This window comes from Diadema antillarum, unplaced genomic scaffold (assembly GCF_040938485.1).
Source record: "Diadema antillarum isolate AM-2024a unplaced genomic scaffold, OU_Dant_1.0 seq00001022_RagTag, whole genome shotgun sequence".
NCBI lineage: Eukaryota > Metazoa > Echinodermata > Echinoidea > Diadematoida > Diadematidae > Diadema > Diadema antillarum.
In genome coordinates this window covers 268,983-289,790 of record NW_027271857.1, presented here as the reverse complement: position 1 = coordinate 289,790, position 20,808 = coordinate 268,983, and the positions used below count along the sequence as shown (strand labels likewise).

The following is a 20,808-nucleotide window of genomic DNA, read 5'->3' as shown; positions in this document are numbered from 1 at the left end:
AAGAACAAAGACTAGCCACTGTTAATTGTCAACTGTAAGACGATTGCCGAAGAGTGCGGGGCTAAAACTATTGATCAGAGGCTTTTCTTTAATTGCTCGTGCAGAGTTAGAAACCTCTGATCATGAGTAGTTTTTATTTTGCACGAGCAAAGAAAAATATCTGATCAGTAGTACGCACGGATCGAGAAAAAAAAAACCCAAACAAAAACCTCTGATAAGTGGATTTGCAACACGTTTTCATCGTCAACCTCCTTATTATAATTATTATCAATGAACCCCCCCCCCCCCCCCCCCCCCCCCCCCATGCGAGGTCCGTACAGTTCGTCATCAGCTGAGATGTGATCGATGAGCGCAGCCACCCAGAACCCATCGAGCGATCGAGGCGAGGGCGCGCGAACTCGTTCATTTTAAAAAGAAGACTTGAATTTGATGACGCGATTCACAATGACTGGGATCATGGATCCGGTGAATAAAATAAGACGACCAAGGGAAATGGTGACTCCTCATAAAATATCACTTCTTATGTTAGTTTTTGAGTATTCAAACTATGGAAAACAAGCGCAGATTTCGGGAAAGAGAAAATGGGACCATCGAGTTTCCCGTAATTTTGCTCGCTCTGTTCTCGGATGGATACAGGTAAATACGTGCCTTACGTAGTCCAATACGTTAACTTCAGTGTTACAACATTGGAAGGCTTTCAAAGTAATTGGACAACTACTTGGTACCTGGTATTGTAGTACAAAGTATTCCAAATTACCGTAAAGTTTTATGTGGAATGCTTACAGATTATGCTACCTAGACCCTCTAATTATCTTACCGTCAATTAGAATTTCAATATGCCATTGACGAAATACGTCTAGCAGGATCACACACGGTTCGGATCGATTGGGACTAAACACGTTACCAGGCCTAAGTCGTAAGTCAGTGTTACACTTACAGTCACACTGCACCGTCCTGACACTCAATAGAAAGGCTCAGAAAACTGTGTACAGGATCCTTCGACTCTGAACAACAAACATGATGTCCGATGATATGATGATGGCTATTGGGGCATTAGCCATTAGATACATAAATGAAATGATAAAAGGCACACTTTATTTCCTTCAATACCAAATCATTGTAGGGCCTAATGAAAATTTAGATGCAGTGAAAGAACCCTATTCTTGTGGCAGGTTTTGGGTAAAATCGTGAAATAAACCCCACCGCAGTGCGCGTGCACCCGTGCATTAGCAAGCAAGGATAGGTCCTAGGGTTAGCTTAGGGTTAGGGTTTTACTTTTATGGTTAAATTGGCCGTTAAATTAGTCGAGGGACACTAGGGGGTCCTTCTGAGAATAAAAAGTTGAAGACCAAAGCAAAAAACGGGAGAAAGGGAGGACGAAAGATGCTATGCTGTGGAAATCGGCCCCACCGCTGTATCAATTTCGCGTAAACGCCGTTTGGTGGGGCCGCATTCACGAGTATTATACTGTGGAAGGAAGGCCCACCGCCGTGCTTACCTACCGATGAACGCCACACAGTGGGGCTGAATTCACAAGTATATTAACAGGCGAGCCGCCGTAGTATTAGTACGAACACGCAGTGGTGGGGCCTATTTCACGAGTATGCCAGGTTTTGTACAGGGTGCCTATTTGCAGCAGGGGCCGTTTCATTCATTATGAGATGTAAACCCTATATATCTGAGGCTGTAGCTACAGTACATGTTACGTGAGATAAAAACAACTGTACAGGATTAATTGTATAGTTAAAGGGCTACCGGTTTGTAGGTGGAGATTTATAGCTACAATTGTAGGTCAATTATCCATGATAATTGGCAAATTGTAGGTATAAATTTACATCAAAAGTTGCAAATCACAATTTTAAGAACATATAGACAAATTTGACATCCTTGAAATTTGGTAATACATGCTATGGCTCATACATATTTCGTCAGTAATTCTGATTCAAAATGTGATCAATTGCGGCACAATAACACATAACGAAACAACAGAAGATTTTAGTGTAGACAATGTTTATGAGTACAGGCTAGTATATATAGTTTTATCAGCCTGTAGCAGCTACAGAGTGACAGAACCATACTTGAGTAGAGGAAACCCTGCTATTAGTGTTGATATGAGCTCACAAGGTACCACTTTTATTGAGGTGAATTTTGTGGTCCCCATTTTCTAATACTGTATTTACTTGGTCTCTTTACTATGTTTGTTACAAAGATGTACATTTTATACACAACGACCTGCTAAAACAAAGTAAAAGCAGTAGTGCTGGTGACCTCATTATGTTTGGGTTTGTTGAGGTTTCTAAATGCATATTTTGATAACACATCTTATAGTGTCTGTATATCATGTATGTGTGTGTTTGTTTTGTTTTCTACAGAGATATCTCAGGACTGCTGTAGTTAATGATACTACAGATGTACATTCAACAAAACTATAAACATTTGCACAGATGGTTAATCTAAAAGTCTTGTAGTAACAATACCATGTGCAAGTACTTGTCCATTTTAGACTAAATAAATGAACACAGTTAAAGAAGATATTGATCTGAATAGAGAAATGTGTTATTGACCTACAGGGTTCTGACATCGAGCATGATGAATTCATCACCAAGGTTAAAGGGATACACCTTGACTTGGCAACATCTCTCAGTGCTTGGTAAGCTTTTCTATAAAGCTCTTCTTTTCTGTGGATCTGAATATTATGCTTAGTCAAGAAGAATATCTCTATAATTTTTTTTTTTTATGATTTCTGTATTTTCCCCACAGAACTTTGTATTAAAATCCAGTACACTTTCTGTTCCATTTCAATCCCTTCACACATAAACTGGATGATCACACAAAATGTCATTATGGGCAGGTGGTTGCTTTGGACAGGTTCAATGCAGTAGCCATATCATGGATATTTCCAGAGACTCCAACTCTCCCGTTTTCGACGGGAGATCTCCCGCCGAAAACCCATTTTTGCAGAATCTCCCGTTCTCCCGTTTGAGATTTAATTTCTCCCGCCCTGGCTCTGTGTCTCCCGTTGGAAAGGATTTCTTACTTATTGCTATTGTATGTTGAAAAAATAAGCCTTAGATAGCACCAGAGAACATCTATAACCCTAGGAATTTCGCGCTTCGCACACATCAACTTGGAGTCTCCCGTTTGCTAGGGGTTTCTGGCGGGAGAATCTCCCGATCAGAAGGTGCTTTGGGTTGGAGTCTCTGTATTTCCAATACTCCCTTATGTGTGCATGCACTATACACCAGTCTACTATACTACAATTCAGTCTACAGTCTACTATACTACAAATCTACAATTTGTGCATAAAGCTTGAACAGGTGTATATGAGTGTGATTTCTTTTATGAGCACTAAGGTCATTTTCTGACCTTCATGAATAGCATGTATATCATTACATCTGAAGTATTTTCCAACAAAGAAACATATTTTGTATTTGACATAGATTTCTGATACAGGTTATTATTCACATACCAACCATGTGCTTGTCATTTGCTGTTACTTTCACATTTCATTTTGATTTTGTGTGTGTGTGTGTGTGTTTGTGTTTACGTGTTACATGTTAGATATCTCTACTGTACATGTATATTCGTGACAGTGACAATGACATTGGCGGATCTAAGAGGGACACACCGGGCGTGTGCCCCCTTTATTTTTTGTTAAAACAAAAGAAATAAAAGAAAAAAATTGAGGGAAATTCCTGGATCCGTCCCTGTGTGAGAATTAGCTACGTTGGATAATGGATTAATGCACATACTGACACTACAACGAGGATCCATGTTTCTTACTTAGTGTCATGTGAGCCCTGAAAAGGGCCATTGATGTTGATAACCCTGGATATTTCCAACCTTACAATGTACAGCATATTTACATGTGTGTTACTGGGGGCAACAGTTTTCAAAAGTTTTTAATTTTGTGAATATTGGTCAATGTGCAAAATTCATGAAGTATTAGTATGGCTGTTATAGATGTACAAGACTCTGTCTGAGCGCACTGCTTATATTTCAAGTTCTGTTGTCACTGCTCTCTTGGTTTTTTTTTTCTAGCTTGTCTGAGATAGTTGGTGGTAGCCTTGCGTCTTTGTCAGACTTCTTCTGTTCCCTCAACAAACTCTTGGACAGTTCCAATGGAGAAGCTCCTGTTCACCGTCACAGCATCATAGGTAATACTCTGGAAAACTCTGCTGCAAAGGTCTCACAGTGATTTTCAAACCAGCAAAATGATGATTATGAGTCAGTGAATTTGATGAGCTCAATAACCCCTAAAACTCTTGATTCCATTTTGATGTTGATGATTTTGTAACTTTCTCTTCATATTTCCTTGATGGTCACTGCTCGTACATGTGTTCAGCTGTATGGTTCCAGAGTCATTAATGACCCCACAGTGAATTGATATTTGAAAATTGAAGTGGGAAAATAATGATAGCTTTTTCAATATTTTGGTGTACAATGAAAAGTTACATACATCCCATTCCGGTGCTTCATGATACTAAATCTGGTCAGTACCTTTCTTGTTTGCAGATGCTGAAAGCAAATACATGGTAGCCATAATAAATGATGTTTTAATAAGTCACCTTGAAAACTTTCCAGTGCAGACAAAAGATTTGCTGAGATATAATGCTTGATGCGTGACTGCTGATAAGTTGTGTCCTCATCACTGAAGATCCCCTTCAAGCTAAAAATTGTATAAAAGTTTTCAGGAGTATTGGGATTGAAAATCAATATCTAGTTTTGGTTTACAAGGATTATAAAAGCTGCTTGATTTTTCCTAATTCCCTAACTTTCCCCATTCTTTCAAAGACTCTTGTTTGTGTGCCTTGATTCTGAACATCCTAGTGTCATTAATATGTATATTTTTATATATCTGACACTTTTTCCAAGAATTCTAAGCAAAAAGTGCTTGAATTCACATATCATTACACTTTCCAGGCATGTTCCTGCGGCGCATGATGCTAACCTACGACAAACTATCATTCAGCCAGACAATGAGACTCTATTCTGCCCTGAAGACCTATGTTGGGCGGAAGCCACAGCCAGTAGCAGACAAGTCCATCACAGCAATTGAGAGATGTGTTGGAGGGGTTGCAGACCAATCAGACACAGCTGTGACCTTGGGTGAAGTAGAAATGGATGTTAGTATGGAAACAGAGGGGACGCAAATGACACGAGGCGAGCTGGAAGGAACTGGTTGTGAGAATCCAGATGATTTGTGAGTCGCCTCTGTAAACTTTCAGATGCTGGATATTTTTGGGGGAGGGGATTGCTATATTTTTCCTTACCTGTTGCTGTTATACATGTATTCCTAGATTTCCAAACTACTCTGTGAATAGGGGAATTCTCCACTGACCAGACATATGAACCTGACTGAAACATGTGACTCATGGTCATAGGTGAAGGTGGGAAGAGAAATTTATTGTTTTTGCGTTCAAGGAAAAAAGAAAGGAATAAAAAGTACTGGTGAAATAATCAAGATACACTTAAAGCATTTCCTTAGTCTTGTTTGGAAATTTACATGACAGTATATGTCAGAGGAGATAGCCACTGCAGTTTCAAAAATAGATACACCTAATTATGAATTTTCATTAAGGTCATATCCCTTTTGCAAATGTCACAAATTTTGCATGGTTGAAAAATAATATCTCCCAACATCATGTATGAAATTTTGCTCTGATACATTTCAGAGTTTTTAAAAAAGAAATTAAAAACTAAACTCTTGTCATTCAAGCTGCTGCATTCAAGAATGTGCTCCCCTTTTGGACCAAGAACAATGGTTTCAATTTTTGTTTTTGAGGTCCTAATAGATTCACAGGAAATCTATGGTATTGTTTCCCTCTCCATCACAAAGAAGTTTCTAGTTTCATTATTCAGAGGAAAGGTATGAATTCCCTACCTCTACAATATACCAGCGTATGACAGGAATCTAATTTTCAGGGTTGCAGAAAGGACACACAAACTGGAAGCATGCTTTCCAGTGTTGGATTATGTCATTTGTGTTTGATGACCACTGTATTGCAAATAAACTTTGATGTTGCAATTAGCATGTTTTGGATAATCTTCCATGAGTTTATTTTAGAAGCAAAATATGAAGAGGCAGTTGAAAGTAAAATAGGCAAAAGTGCTCTTAATAAAAAATGCAGCTGTAATGCACATTACTGTGGATCAACCGATGCCAGAAACATTCACTAATTTCAGTACCCAGCAGCATTGCCAAGTTACTGCTGTTTGGGCTACTTAGTCTTCTGTCTCATCCATGGTTTTAATCCAACCCCATGGTCTCATTTCATTTGAGCCACTGACTCAAACATTTTTGGTGGGATTTTTTAAAATATATATTCACTGCAAAGTATGCATATTTACAGGGAATCAAATCTCAAAAAGATATGTACTGCTTTGAAATCAGTGCACAAACTGGCTTCTTCCCGTATACTGTAAAGTGGATGCCAAATATTTTTGGGTGTCCAAAAATAGGAAAATTATTTTATGAATAGAAAGGGCCTAGCAAATGTGAATATCACCAAGAGTATTTAGAGAAGTTTACCACAAATTCAAAGCAATTCTAAGAAGTTCAGTGTTTGTTGTTCTAACCTGATGTCTTAGAATGTGTAAATGTCACCTTTAGCCCCCTTCTTACATGGCACCTTGCAGATATGGCAACCTCCCATCACAGAAGACATACACAAGGCGTCAGGCAGAACATTTCATTGCTCAACAGGCCAACTTTCTCCAGAATGATGAAGCGAAGGCACTACCCCCTGATGTCCTCCAAAAGCAGATTAATGAACTCTCTCACAAGAACCCAGACTTACCAGAAACAGTGAGTTTGCAGAACTTCATGCCGTTATGTACAAACACTGACTGTGGTTGCATTCCGGCTCAAAGTATGGTGTGCTGTTCTGCAGCATGCTTTACTGTACTTTACAACTGTACAATGCATATAAGCATGAGCTTGGGGAAGCCATCTTAATTATTAAAAGTTTAAAAGTGTGCTTTTCAAGGTATCCCGTACGCATGCTTTACACATTGGGCTTGTGGCCCTGACAGTGGGATTACATATTTTGTTCTCTAATTTGAGCAATTTTGGCACGATTTTGCTTTAGCATCTTCGTGAGTATAGTAGCTTGGAAAGTGCTGGCTAAGGGTGCATTATGTGTGGGATACTTTCTATAAATTATCAGTAAGTCTGTTAGTTAATGATCTGCCAGAACAGCTCCTGTTTTGTAATTGAAAATGCAGTAGCAAACAATGCAGCAGTGTGCTAGGTCACACTTTCTAACAAACAGTTCTGGTACCTTTAAAAACAACAACAACAACAACAAAACATGGCCTATTCAACATTTCGTTGGACTCTGACTGCCAGTCTTGGATGTTTCTAGCCTGGTATGCATTTAGGCAGACTAAAACAGCATGATGTAGTGTGCTGTAGTACTCTCTGGGCTGTGATGCAAGGTAGTCAATGAAAGCAGCTTCTTTGCTTTGTTTAGTATTTTACGACACAATTCGGAAACATTAGATCACTGTCAATGCACACTTTTAGCACAAAATAGTATGATACAGCATTCTTAAAAGTCAAGACTAAACAAACAAATGATACTGGAGTGAAACAATTAGTGCAGCTAGAATACAGTGTATGGTGATATGTGCTAGTCTTGATTATTCACACAGTTTAAAGTGCAATTCCTACCATGAGAAGCATACGACTGTCTTTTAAGTAGTGTTTTGTGGTAGAAGTTCAAATCATTGTGCATCGCTTGCCTTACATGTTAAAATTACATACAATGTAGCACTGTGGCACTCACTGTGACATTTCATTTTGGAATGATTATGAGAAAATACCCAAAGTAATATTTTTATTTTCACATTGTTTTCAAAGATAAGGTGTCAGTAAATCTGACATATATGAAAGTATTCCTTGAGGAGCATTACTTGTAATGGGTTGTGTGTAACAATGACTTCACTATGCTTGTTATCTCACTTCCCTTAAATACTGGTAGTCTTTGATCGAGTTTTAATAGAAAGTATGTAGTTTAGCACGCTGTGTTCAGAGCTGTGGAGAACAATGAGTCATGAAGAGGATAGAATGTCAAGCAGAGATTCATGAATGCAGCAGTGATATGTACTTATTGCGATGAGTCACCTGAAAACACATCTCAACAACTGTCATTTTCAGTGAACGGAATTTAGAATATTAGAAGCTCTGCTTGTCGCATTCTCTTAGAAGAAGCAAAAGAAATGCCATATGATTTCTTATCTTTTCTTCTTTTTTCTGTGTCATGTGTGTTTGTGTGTGCTTGTATATTTGCATCCATATCCAGTACTATCTTTCATACCTGAATTGTCTTCGAATCAGCGAGTTCTGTGGTGCCGTCCATAACTTGCACCAATACTTTGATCACATGATGCCCCAAATGAAGGGAGATGCAGGCAACAATAATGACCAGGAGGAGGTGCGACAAAATTTTCGCTATGCTGCCCTCAACCTGGCAGGACTTCACTGCAGACTTGACCACAAGTAAGTTGTGCAATGGTTCCTCTTGTGACATGCCATAGTATGTTCTTTCTTTCATGCCCATCCCTTTCCCCTCTTCATTCTCTTATTACCTCCTTCAAGGGAGGAGGTTATGTTTTCATTGGCGTTTGTTTGTTTGTTTGTTTGTTTGTGTGTTTTGTCTGTGTGCAAAATAACTCAAAAAATTTTTGAATGAATTTGGATGAAACTTACAGGAAAGGTTAAGAATGACAAGGAACAGATGATTAGATTTTGGTAGTGATCCAGGAATTTTTGTGGATTTTATGAAGGATTTTCAATATTTTAGCAGATAGGGTCAATGAACTTGGGTGTTCAAACTGCACATTTTTTGAGGTTTGCATAGGAGCACTAAAGTGCATGCTATTTCTCTAGTTCCAGTAATTTTATCTGGTGGGTTATTGTGTTCCCATGTTTTCATTTTGTCTTACTTTAATAGAGAGGAGGCCCTCTTGGTGCTGAAGGAAGCCATTCGTGTTGCCCACAAAGCTAATGACAACATATGCCTACAGCATGCCCTGGTGAGTATGGGTTGGAATGGGAATATCTTAGTTGCTGTCATCTTTTGGCTATAAAGTGTGATTAGTAAAGAAATATAATGTTATGAATGTCAGTGGTCCTTTTTACTTCATTTGTTTCAGTTTCAGTTTATTTTTATTTGTGAAGTTGTACAAATGAAAACAAAATCAGTAGATCAATGACAATTTAACTATGATTTGTATAGACATACAGGTACAATAAATAACATATACGTGTAAACATTGACATATTTTGTGGTAAGAGTAGAGGAGACTGTCATCAAGAAACAGTGTGCTCGACAGGGATGGCAGCCTCAGAGTAACGTAGTACAGTTGAACCTCTCTTATCTGGCCTCCCTTTATCCGGATCTCTCTATTATACGGACACAATCTCGCCGTGATTTTTAAAAAAAAAATAATTACGGGAGGAAAGGGGGATTCCCAACTCCTTGAGAACTCCTACACAAACACACATGAATTACATATACTTGATACATTTCTTAATAATCATTTAGAAGAATTTTATAAAGAATTTATAAAAGAAAATGATTTCATTCTTGCAAACACGAACCTCTATTTTGGGGTCTGTTACTGAGTGTAACAATGAAAAGGTTGCAGGATACACATTACTATCTGTGGTACTACAACGGGCTACATCAGTACATGTGTATGTATATGTACATGTATAAAGCATTGAGTCTCCCGTATCCGGCCAAATCCCTTATCCGGATGAGCCCCGGTCTCGACTTGTCCGGATACGAGAGGTTCAACTGTATATTGAAAATTGAAAATTCTCATTGGAATTGAAGGAGCTACGACAGAAAAAAGAAGTCCCTTCAGCCTCTAGCACATATAAATGTACAATAAATTCACTGGTCAAGTTTAGCATAGGAGTGTGCAAAGACGAATATGAGGGACAGAGAAGGGAATAGCTGTAATAGAGAGAAGAGAGAAAAGGGATGTTTGATAGTCATATGATTTTATAAGCCATTTTCACCAGTAATAATCTGTCATAAGTTTCAGGGATAATTATAGGTCTCCTGTTTTTGTACTCTGTAAAGGGTTGTGATTTTTCTTTCTGTCTTGATTGGGCGCACCTACACTGAATCATTTCAGCCAAAGTGTCCCCAACAGTCCAACAACCACATGGAATAATCAGATAATCATAATGATGGTAATGGATTGTGTCATTACTATGATATTGATTAAATACAGGTGATCATGCTGCACTATGTCTAAGCATTTTCAACTTGATCATGCAGTCACTTCCCTTAATCCTGAGGTTAGACGTCTCTAGATTCTTCATACACTGATCTATTGTAATTAACAACTTCTATTTAGTCCAGTTGCAAAATTTGATGACATGACTCATTAAAATACTGTAAAATATATATGTATAGTTATACATATATTCCTGGATATGTTTCTTTGCTCATTCCTCAGGGTTGGTTGTATCGCCTGGAGCAAAAACAGGGTGTTGACATCTCAGATATCCTTGACCACTCTATCACCAAGTCAGCTGAGCTGCATCTACCAGTAAGATTGAGAGATGTCTCATATCTTTAGACAAGCATGTCGTTGTTCACAGTTCAAAACTGTAAATATCGGTTAAGAAAAGATTAAGTGGTACATCATGGAGAAGACAAGAATAGGATTTTTGACACTAATAAAGAACAATTTCCTGTCGTGTGGTAAACAATGAATATTCAGTACATGCTCTCTTTTACTTGAGGCTTTCAACTTCATCATCTGAACAAAGCTGTTGCATTCCTTCAGATGTTCCCATAAAGTTTAGATGTAGTTCTAGGCATATTGTCTTGACATGCTGTTGATTTTCCAGTTGTGGCATCATTCCAGACAACTGTGCACTTTGTGACAGTGATATTGATAGTGACAGATTAACTGGCTCATAAATTGAATCTCATCATTCACATTGAATAAAGCATTGCTTTGAGAACTGCCAAGAACACTGGATTTTTAAGTTGAGCTATCAAGGTATACTTTTATTTTTGTGTATAAAATGAATCCTATGCACAGAGTGTATTGTCATTCTGCATCATCTGTAAAGAGTTAAATAAAATTAGTGTCATGAATATTAGGCCAATGTAAATTATCTTACAATTCCTGCAAAGATATTGCATTGAATTTACATTACATCTTGCGAGGTGAATCAAAAATGTCTCTCCAATGGCTCAACACATATCTGTCAGACAACTCTAAGCATGCAGTGAAGTATTTGTGTTTTGTTGTTTCTCTTACTTCCAGTACCTGACTTGTTTGGATATGCAGAACCACACGAAAAATCAAGCTCTCAATGGTGTGTCCCCTTCAAAGTAAGCTTTTGAAAGTTACCGTTATGTATCTGCAGCAGGTCCATTTAAATGCTGTGGTCCCAATCAACTTTGTGTAAGACTTATACTAATCCTTGCCTTTGTACAATCTAAGCATAATTCAAGTTTGTGAGCTATGGTTTGATGGATATATTCACAATACAAGGTGAAAAGTAATTTTTGAGCATTTGACCTGAATTTCAGTTACTGTAAAGTGCAAATTTTTGTGGTGTGGAAATTTTCATGCATTTCATGCGACATCAAACTAGTATGAAAATAAAAGTGTACAAATATTTTTGCTTGAAATATGTAATATCATATATATTATAATGGCTGATTCTGCGAAATCAGAACCATGCAAAATTAATTTTACCAGATATAGCATGAAAAATTACGCAAAAATATTCACTTTAATTTACAGGATACTATGCAGATGTGCAAACTACATCTCTTGTCAATGTCAAATAGCATCATGCCACGGTAACAACATTTTTTTGTTGAGGAAATACAAGCAGCTTCCTTATTTTTTAAGTTTCTGATTTGAAATTCAGAAATGTGACTCCAATAACATGAATGCTTGCAAGGGTTTGACCTATTTTTTTTTTGTTTTGTTTTACATTGTTGAATGATGCATTGCCATGGTAACTTTTTCTTTTAATTGGTACAAAAATCTTGGATATCAAATGTTCAGTGGGAATATGTCTATGTGAACTTGATTAATATTTTTCATAACGAGTGCTGTTTGGCAGGGGCATTCATCAAATTCAGTGATATTTCTAGTTTGACCTGTTTATTTTTGTTTTGTGTGTTTTTTTTTTTTTGTCGTGTCATAGTGTATTTGATTTCCTGGCCCGAACTGATGCAGTCAACTGTCAACACAATCAGCCACAGCTTGTGTCTACCAGCCTTGCTCAGCAATCAGCATTGTGGTTTATGTATGGCTATAGGTGGGAACTCTGACGCAATATGTGGATCTTGTTAACCCCAAGAATAAGTATACTCCAAAGATCAATGTGACATGTATTCAGTATTATAAACAGAAAAGTGACTGACAAGTCCATATTGCAGTCTAGTTTTGTAAATATCAAGAATGCTATTAATTGTTTGAATGTTGCAGGAGTGCAATATCACTCTGTATGAAAATTGACTTTGTAAAATATAGTATAATTAGACTGACAGAATAGCAGAGGTTTCACTAGAATCAGGCATAGGATGATATGTTGTGAGATATTAAAAGATTCACATGTTTTCACAAGGGCTATGGACCTAAACACATGATTAGGCATGCTGTAACCTAGGATACTGTCATACCCTGGGATGAGGTGTTGTGTTGATTCTCCTCATACACTTACACACTGCTACAATGGCAGCCAAATTTTAGCAATCTGTGATAATGATCCCAATGCCAATTCATTACTGTTATGATGTGTTTAACATGATTACAATAATAGAAATAATTATAATTTCCTTTTGATTCTTTTTCTAAAAATTTCATTAAAATTTTGGACAGTAATTTGGATAGAGACTTATTCTAATCCACAAACTTGGCCCATGATTGCTTATTTTTTATATGTTCTCTGATCATGATGGGTAGTGCAGTGGTAATGGTGCTGTTACTGCTGAGCACTATGAGCTGCACTTGCATGCACTACCTTTACTGTGACTGTAGTGGCAGGGCATTAACATTACAATGTGTACTGTTTTGCACAGTAATTAGAGAGAGAGAAAAAAAAATAGAATAACAGGATTTTTTTAAAAAGAATCACCTTTCATTTATTGTTGTGTTAAAAGATTACTAATACAACAAAATCTTCCTGCATAAAGCACTAAAAGTTACTTTTGCCCTTTTTATTTGTAACCCAGGGTACAGTGCTAACAGAAAATAGGCGATTCAACGAAAGGTTAATTTGACTGGTATACTGGGTACCAAATACTGCATCATATGTTTTTTGGAAGAGGTAATGGTATTATCACCTCACATGTCTCATGTCTCCCATTACACTGTATATTAAATTTTAATATATCAAAGAGAATACCTACTAAAGTTGTATCCTTTGTATCATGTTATTCCACCCTGCTCAAGTCTACCTTGGTCCTTTATACACTAGGCCAAAAACAGCCGATTGAACTAGGAATGAATGGATGAAATAGTAGAATAGTGAGTGGGGTTGTAAGTTAGTCACTAATAGGTCAAGTATTATCAGATTTAGATTAGAAATAAAATCTTATTTAAACATTTTTCTGTTTTTTTGTGCATCTCAGAAGCATGTCATCCCTGTGTGATCAGCTGCTGCTACACATGTTCTCCAGCAAGTCTGCCAGTGCTTCTAGTGTTGTCATTGACAGTGAGTCCCTGTGCATTGCTGTCTGTAACCAGGCTCGCCAACAAGCTGATAAGGGCGAACTTGGCATTGCTGCAGAGATCTTGCAATTTGCCAAGTCCAGATTCCCTCCTCAAACTCGCCATGCCAAGGTGATTTTAAGTAGACATTTTAGCATTGGCAACCATTTGAGTTGGATTTGTAATACCTTGCAAGATTCATCACAGTGCTACAACCTACACATGCACAACAGTCTGTGCTACACATGTTGTTTCTCATGTTCTCTAAGTATCCAATCCTGTGTGTTGGATTTATGTAATCTGTTGGAAAATTCAGATCAAGAAAGGCAAACTTCAACAAGCTTATGCAATGTAAATAAATCAGTAAACCATGCAACAGATCTCATAGCAACCACGGCTACAATGTTGATTTTATGAAAATGACAGTGGTGATGAATATCATTTTTATTATAGCAACTATTGTCATCACAATCAACTAAAGTCATATCTGCAATGGAACCATCACATATGTAAAAAAAAGAAGAAAAAAAAAGAAGGCATTTCATTACTTCAAACAAATAATAAAAAATATGGAATGCAGCTTCATGTACTATGTATTCAAGGACAATGAAACTTGGAAGAATACCTCTGTGTTTTGAATGGATGGGTTTCAGCATAATTTTTATTATAATATTTGGCTATGAAATACCACACTGGGTGTAATATACGGTGGTATCTGGGCCACTTACTAATATATGTGTCTTGAATACATACAATGTGTTATTTATTTATTTTTTTTAACTGCGGTCATGTCTAGATATGGCAACGCTATGAACAGGAGATTGCTTTCCAGAGGGCACTTTTCCAAGTGGACTGGGTCCGAGCACAAGAGGCCATAAACAGCTTGGCAGCCATTGATCAGGTCACAACTGAGTTGAGGTGAGTGCATGGGAATAGTGTCAGTCCACTCAGCAATCATATTGGCATCATCAATTACCGTATTGAGTGGCAATAAGACTGCATTATTTTTAAGATATTTTAGAATATAGAATGTAGTGAATTTGAGATATGGTCCATACGCTACCCCAACCAATTTATGGTCTTTCCAACCCAGAAAATTACCTGCTTATAACTAACACACATAATCATGTATTTGACTTTGCAGTGTGCCCATGGGCAACTTTTTAACATCCAATGAATAGATCAATATGCAGACAAAGCAATGTTCTGCAATCAAGTGACAATTTGTATTATATCATGCCATCTCCCAAGGTGCAAAACCCCTGATATTCATTTTTCAAATTCTACCATTTGCAAAATTGTCTTTCAAGTCCAAAAGTTTTAAAATATTATGCTTGTGAAATATGTGGTGTATACAGTATACCCTCATTTTGGAGATTATCATGAAAATATTCTCAATATTGTAAAGTTCTGTGTAGACAGTGCACTTGTTTATAAGCCGTATCCTAACTTTTTGAGTCTGAAAAAAAAAATAGTAATGATAATAAAGATTTCCACCAATATCTTGTGTGTGTTTGCACACAGGACATAAGTATGCTACCTGGCTCCACAGGGTACATCTTAGGAAGGTGTTATAGATGAAGTGGCAACTCTTCGTAATCTATGCAAACACATGGTTGGGTTCTAAAGCATTACAATGGGATGTGTAACATTCCGCTATGCTTTGAAGTCATGCTTGGTGTCACTCTAGCTCCAAGAAGAAATTTGGAGATAGATTTGCTTGATAGGGGCTTGCCCTACCTAGCAACAACTAAATGAATTCCTGCCTATGGAACTTAGTGGGAGGAGCAGGTGGATGAAATGCTTCTTTACTAGGCTGTAGGAAAAGTAACATCCGTAGATTGTAATATCTGGCATATTTAATCTTCATATAAAAAACTATGCTAGAGTGTGTTCCAGCTAGTTTTCTTTTTCTTTTTTTTTTGTTCTACTTTTTGCTGTTGAAAAGAGGAGAAGAAACAGAAATCTCTCCTTTGTACCCGTGCTCTGTAGAAAAGTTATACGCTCTATCACAGGTGTTGATAAATTGCATTCTTGACAAAAGACAGCATTTCTGTTTAAGTATGCATCACTCCTCTGTCACAACAAACCCAGTGAGCAGCTATTTACTTTGAGTTCCCTTTCAATATTTTCAGCATCAATTATTTGGAGTGCAGAGAACAGGACATGAAAACAGAAATCAATGAAAAGTGTACTTCTTTACGTGTAAAATGCAACTAAACATGGCACGTTTGCCAATTACTGTATACGCCGAATATTTCGTGAGGTTTTTATTTTTGCGAATTTCGCGAGTCAGGTGCTATTCGCGAAATTAAAAACACGCGAAAATATTGACTCTCTGATCCTGATATGAATGTGACGTATGCGTACACATTTCTCCGTTCAGTACAGGACTCAACGATCGCGAATTTAACCACTCGCGAAATCGTCGAGAAGTCTCGATTCGCGAAAATTAGACTCGGGGAAAATGTATGGCGTATACAGTACTTAATTTGAACGATTTGATATTAAAGTGCTAAGCCTGGCAAACAAAACTGCACCAATGTGTGCAAGATGGTTAAATGTTAAACTTAAGTATGAGATTTCAAATGATATTTTCTTTTTTTCAGTCCTGAAGCATAAGTACCATGAAGATTAAAGAAAACTGGAAGGATTTGCTCCGTACTATTTTACTGCCAAGTTCCATACAGGATTTCAACATTTTCTCTGAAATACAGCTTAAAATTGTTCAAATCAAGAACATCTTCTGTGGTCTCCATATCCAAACTATGGAAGAGCGGCTTGGAGCATGGAACGTCAAAGCCAGAGAAATGCTAAGCATGCAATTATCATGCTATAGAACCTACTCATAAATTGTCACAAATTGTGAAGAGATTTCACTCTGATGCAAGGTGCACACATTCATTGTTGGCAGTACATTGAGAGTGAGAGAGAGCAATCTGCAGCAAGAGGGGGGGGGGGATCTATTCTGCTGTGAGAGTGTTAGTTGTGATTACTGATGCTCTCTTTTGTCAAAGCACCTGGATATCACCCGTAGTTAAGTATTGGGTTCCACCTGGCTTGATTTGACTAGCCTGAGTGTATGTCTGACCAAGGAGGTTCAAGAGAATGATTTCACAACTGTCTTATTTCCTTTGCTAGATATTCGATGCTGCCGCTCAAAAATATTTGAAGCATGTGCCAAACAGGATCTGCCACGCAGATAGGAAGACAATTGACTCGTGTCTCATTGCATAATCCCTAGCCACTTTCTAAGGAAGATATGTCTTGGTGATGGTAATTACTTTTCGCTATCCCTTCTTATAAAAGGTAGGTGGTACAGACACGAGGATGCGCAAATAAAAAAAGCGCAAAAAATGCTGAAATAAAGATGAAAATTACTCGACTGGGCATACCCGGGCACTAATCTGATATATCTATCAATAAATAATTATAATTGAAGATTATTCCATATTAGTTTTATTTGCGGAAACTAAGTGGAAAAGTGATAAAACTGGCTTTTCAGGATGGTACAGTTTTAAACATTTTCACGTGATACAGCTCTGGTTTACACTTTTGCACAAATTTCTGGACGGGATTGACTTTTGTTTTACATGCTTTATCATTAAGTGAGATTTCATTTCATTTAATAAATAAATAAGCAAAATATGGCCAACATAATGTTAGTGTTCAAAATGAATCTTCAGATTGCTCAGCAAGACGGTAGTGTCGAACATTGATCGCCAGTTGGAACTCCAGCTATGGAACCTTCTTGGTCTGACCATGGACCTACTACACACGGACATTCATTGCTCGTAATTAATTCATGCACCTGTTTCTGTCATAAGTGTCACAAAAGCATTTTAAGCGTGCTTTCCTGCTTTGATTTTATCATCACCGCCGACAACCAGCCTGGATAAAAACAAGACGACGCTTTGAGAAGTCTAAAAACTACATGCCCAGAAGATAGTGATTGTCTTAAATCAAGAAAAATGCATGTGCAGTTGTAGTGTACATTGGGAAATTATTGCTCACGTAATTTCATTTGGGAAATGCGCGTACTTTACAAGAGAAAGCAATTATTTTGACAGGTTGTTTGTGATTTGTAATCTAATTTTCTCCATTTTTCGCACGTTGTTCCAGAGAAGACATGGACAATAACCGTAGATGACATGTATGTCCTATCATTAAGCCATGTTACATGCTTGTCCACAAGTGTCCACTTCAGTCATTTTAAATTTTGTGATAGGAAAACTGTCATGTTTTTGGGTTTGCTGCTCCCTTTCATCGGTGTTTATTCAAAGGCAGTTGAGTCTGAAAAGGCACCTCAGCAAAATAAGAGCGCAACGAGCAAAATGTTTCTTTTGTCAGTGACTTTGCATGATTGCACAATCGTTATTATCCAAGCACCTGAATGTACTAATTGAGATACACATAATCGGGTGGCGGCGGTGATGATGGGATCAAAGAAAGACCTTCGTTTCTAGTCCATGTATAGTAGATCCATGGTCTGACAGGCATGGGAGTTTCTCAAGTGAAAAGGGGGTGTGCATTCCTTTCTTTGCCCTCTTACCTACTGATGCTTGTAGTCCCACAGATGCAGAAACTGCCATGTGTAAGGCAGCCCCAGTAGGCACAGCTTTGTTGTTTGGAATATCCATTTCTTAGGAAGATTTACAGCCAGGGATGTAGTGCTCTTCCCTCCCTGCTTGATGGCTGTGGACAGCTTTCTAGAGCATGCACCATCGCAGGGGGTTATGCATTATCCGTTCTGGCTTTAAATGTGTATAACTCACTGCATCTTACCATTTATTATTCTCTCAAACACAGAAAGTCCCTTCTGTATGCTTGTCAGGCTGAGCGGTCTAAAGCCCTGAATATTCTTCAAAACATAATAGCCAAATGCAAAGACAAGAATGATGGTTTTACCACAGAACTTCATGTCAGGTATGATATCACTTTTGTCATTTGTATAATTTTGATTTATTACTTTGTCATCAGATATCAAGCAACACATGAATACAATGAGATACATGCATTACAAATCAAGATAAATCTGTGTTTGTACAGTTAATCCATACAAGAGATGCCATTTGCCCAAGTCAAAATGTGTAAATGAAGAAAGCAGGGGAAATATTGTGCATAGAAGAAGAAAGGTACCACATTGCCAAACACAATACATACATATTGCACTTCTTTTGGTTGTATGCATATCAAGCAGGATGTATTATCAGATGACTGATAAAAGTTCAGTTTCTTACAGCTGATATTATATTGAATGCCATCAATAAAAACAACTATGGAGATCACTTCAGTGAGAGAGAGAAAAAGTCTGGAATATTTAAGAATGTATGGGGTTATAATGTAATGACCTTGAAGGTAGTGTAGAGGCATGCACTGTACTAGTATGGCTTAGGGCCATATTGCACATGTCTGAGAATAGTAAAATTTTCCTGTGAGGTCAATACTCTACAGTGACTCCCAAACAAATGCCAGCAATATTTTGAAAAATACGAGCCTTATAGTGTCAAAGAAGAATGGAAGCAGAGAAGCAGACATTATAATGTTCACATGACTTTAGTCAAGATAATGAATAGGCTGCAAACATTCATTGCTAAATTCTTGCTGTGTTATCCTGCCTTGGATAGATACTCAGTATTTAGCCTGTGCAAGGATTATTATTTCTCTTTCATTGATATCATGACAACTGCATTATATCAATATTTATGATTATGACAATTTCTGCTTGAGGTATGTGTCTGAAGTCCTAGAAAACAATAAACTGAAGTAAATGTAAGCACATTGTCAATGGCTTCCCATGTATATGAATGTCATATCTATGATATCACATATGGGGCCATGTCACTACTTCTCATTCTTTATGGTAGTCTGGTGTCATTTATATGTTCTTCTTGAACTTTTGTGTACTCCTTCATGCTTAAAACCCGAGACTGTAATCCCAGCAAAAGCTTTAACCTTAGCCATGGACCCAGACCCACTCTTTTAAATCAAATTACAGACTGCTAGATCTAGAGCTTGTTTGATCCGTGCTGTGCTAACACTTGAAATGGCAAATTAATAACTGTACCAATTGATAAAGAATGCTGTTACACTGCAGGGAAAGGTTAAGTACTTCATGTATTTTTAGACTGTAAAATAAACACTCTGTTTAAGTGTTTGTTCATCATTCATGATGCTGATATCTTCTTCATGTCTGTCTGGATTCACAATTTCCATTTATGTTTGTTATCTGTGTTAAGATTTAATCCATTTTGATGAAATATTGTTCTTTTAAGCTTAAGGTTTGATGAGCTATTGCCATTGATTTTCATCCATCATCTGTAATCTGTTGTTTATCATCTGTACATGAATACCTACACAAGTGTATCTGTGAAGTTTGTACATTGTTATCTTCTGGTTAATGAATCGTGACAAGAATTTTGAAGAAAACGTAGCAGTAGTCATTCTCTGGGGCAGGGGAATCCAAAGTAACAAGTTGCTTTTAGAACAGAAACATGTCAATACATGACAGACTACTGTATAAGCTCATATTTTTGCGAGGGTTTAATTTTCGCGAATTTCGCAAATCACAATTGGACAGCGAATTTCACAACACAAAACACGAAAATGTCACCATGTGCTAAGGTAATAAAGCGCTTATGAAGGCCTCAGTGTCAATTCGCGAAAACAATGTCTTGTGAAAATGTCTGGACCTCCTCATTCGCGAAAATATCTGTGTGCGAAAATAACAGCGTATACAGTCACTCACCCCATAGGGATGGGGAATACAAAGGTATTCAAATACATGTTTATGGGAGGACCTAAAAGCAAGGCTTCAAAGCAGGACTGTAAATCAGGGCCACAAGAGGTCAAAATATTCAAATTGTTACCTAGATACAGAAGGCTGTAGTAGGGGAAGTCCAAGGAAACACTTACCATTTATCTTCTGCCTCAAAATGTAGAGTGCTTTCAAAATGAACGTGCAGTGCCCATTATGGCATGGTGCAGGGTTCCTGAGGATCCAATCACTGTGGTGTGTAAATAGCATGATCTTTTATCAGTCCATAAGTGGTATAAGGTACATACGTAATAAGTAATCCTGATTGGAGAAGAATAGAAGTA

The 20,808-nt window shown here is 37.5% G+C and overlaps 1 protein-coding gene across 1 annotated transcript in view; it reads left to right on the top strand.

The window, feature by feature from the left end:
• Positions 1 to 439: 439 nt before the first annotated feature.
• Positions 440 to 20,808, top strand: part of LOC139742820 (anaphase-promoting complex subunit 5-like) — a 108,221-nt gene continuing 87,852 nt past the window's right edge. The window contains exons 1-13 of the mRNA XM_071653335.1: positions 440 to 636; positions 2,571 to 2,650; positions 4,042 to 4,157; positions 4,924 to 5,203; positions 6,640 to 6,808; positions 8,307 to 8,503; positions 8,958 to 9,039; positions 10,480 to 10,572; positions 11,302 to 11,369; positions 12,200 to 12,313; positions 13,629 to 13,839; positions 14,504 to 14,625; positions 18,517 to 18,633. Coding sequence (XP_071509436.1) covers positions 445 to 636; positions 2,571 to 2,650; positions 4,042 to 4,157; positions 4,924 to 5,203; positions 6,640 to 6,808; positions 8,307 to 8,503; positions 8,958 to 9,039; positions 10,480 to 10,572; positions 11,302 to 11,369; positions 12,200 to 12,313; positions 13,629 to 13,839; positions 14,504 to 14,625; positions 18,517 to 18,633 — 1,841 coding nt within the window. The 5' untranslated portion in view covers positions 440 to 444. The remainder of the gene's footprint in view (positions 637 to 2,570; positions 2,651 to 4,041; positions 4,158 to 4,923; positions 5,204 to 6,639; positions 6,809 to 8,306; positions 8,504 to 8,957; positions 9,040 to 10,479; positions 10,573 to 11,301; positions 11,370 to 12,199; positions 12,314 to 13,628; positions 13,840 to 14,503; positions 14,626 to 18,516; positions 18,634 to 20,808) is intronic.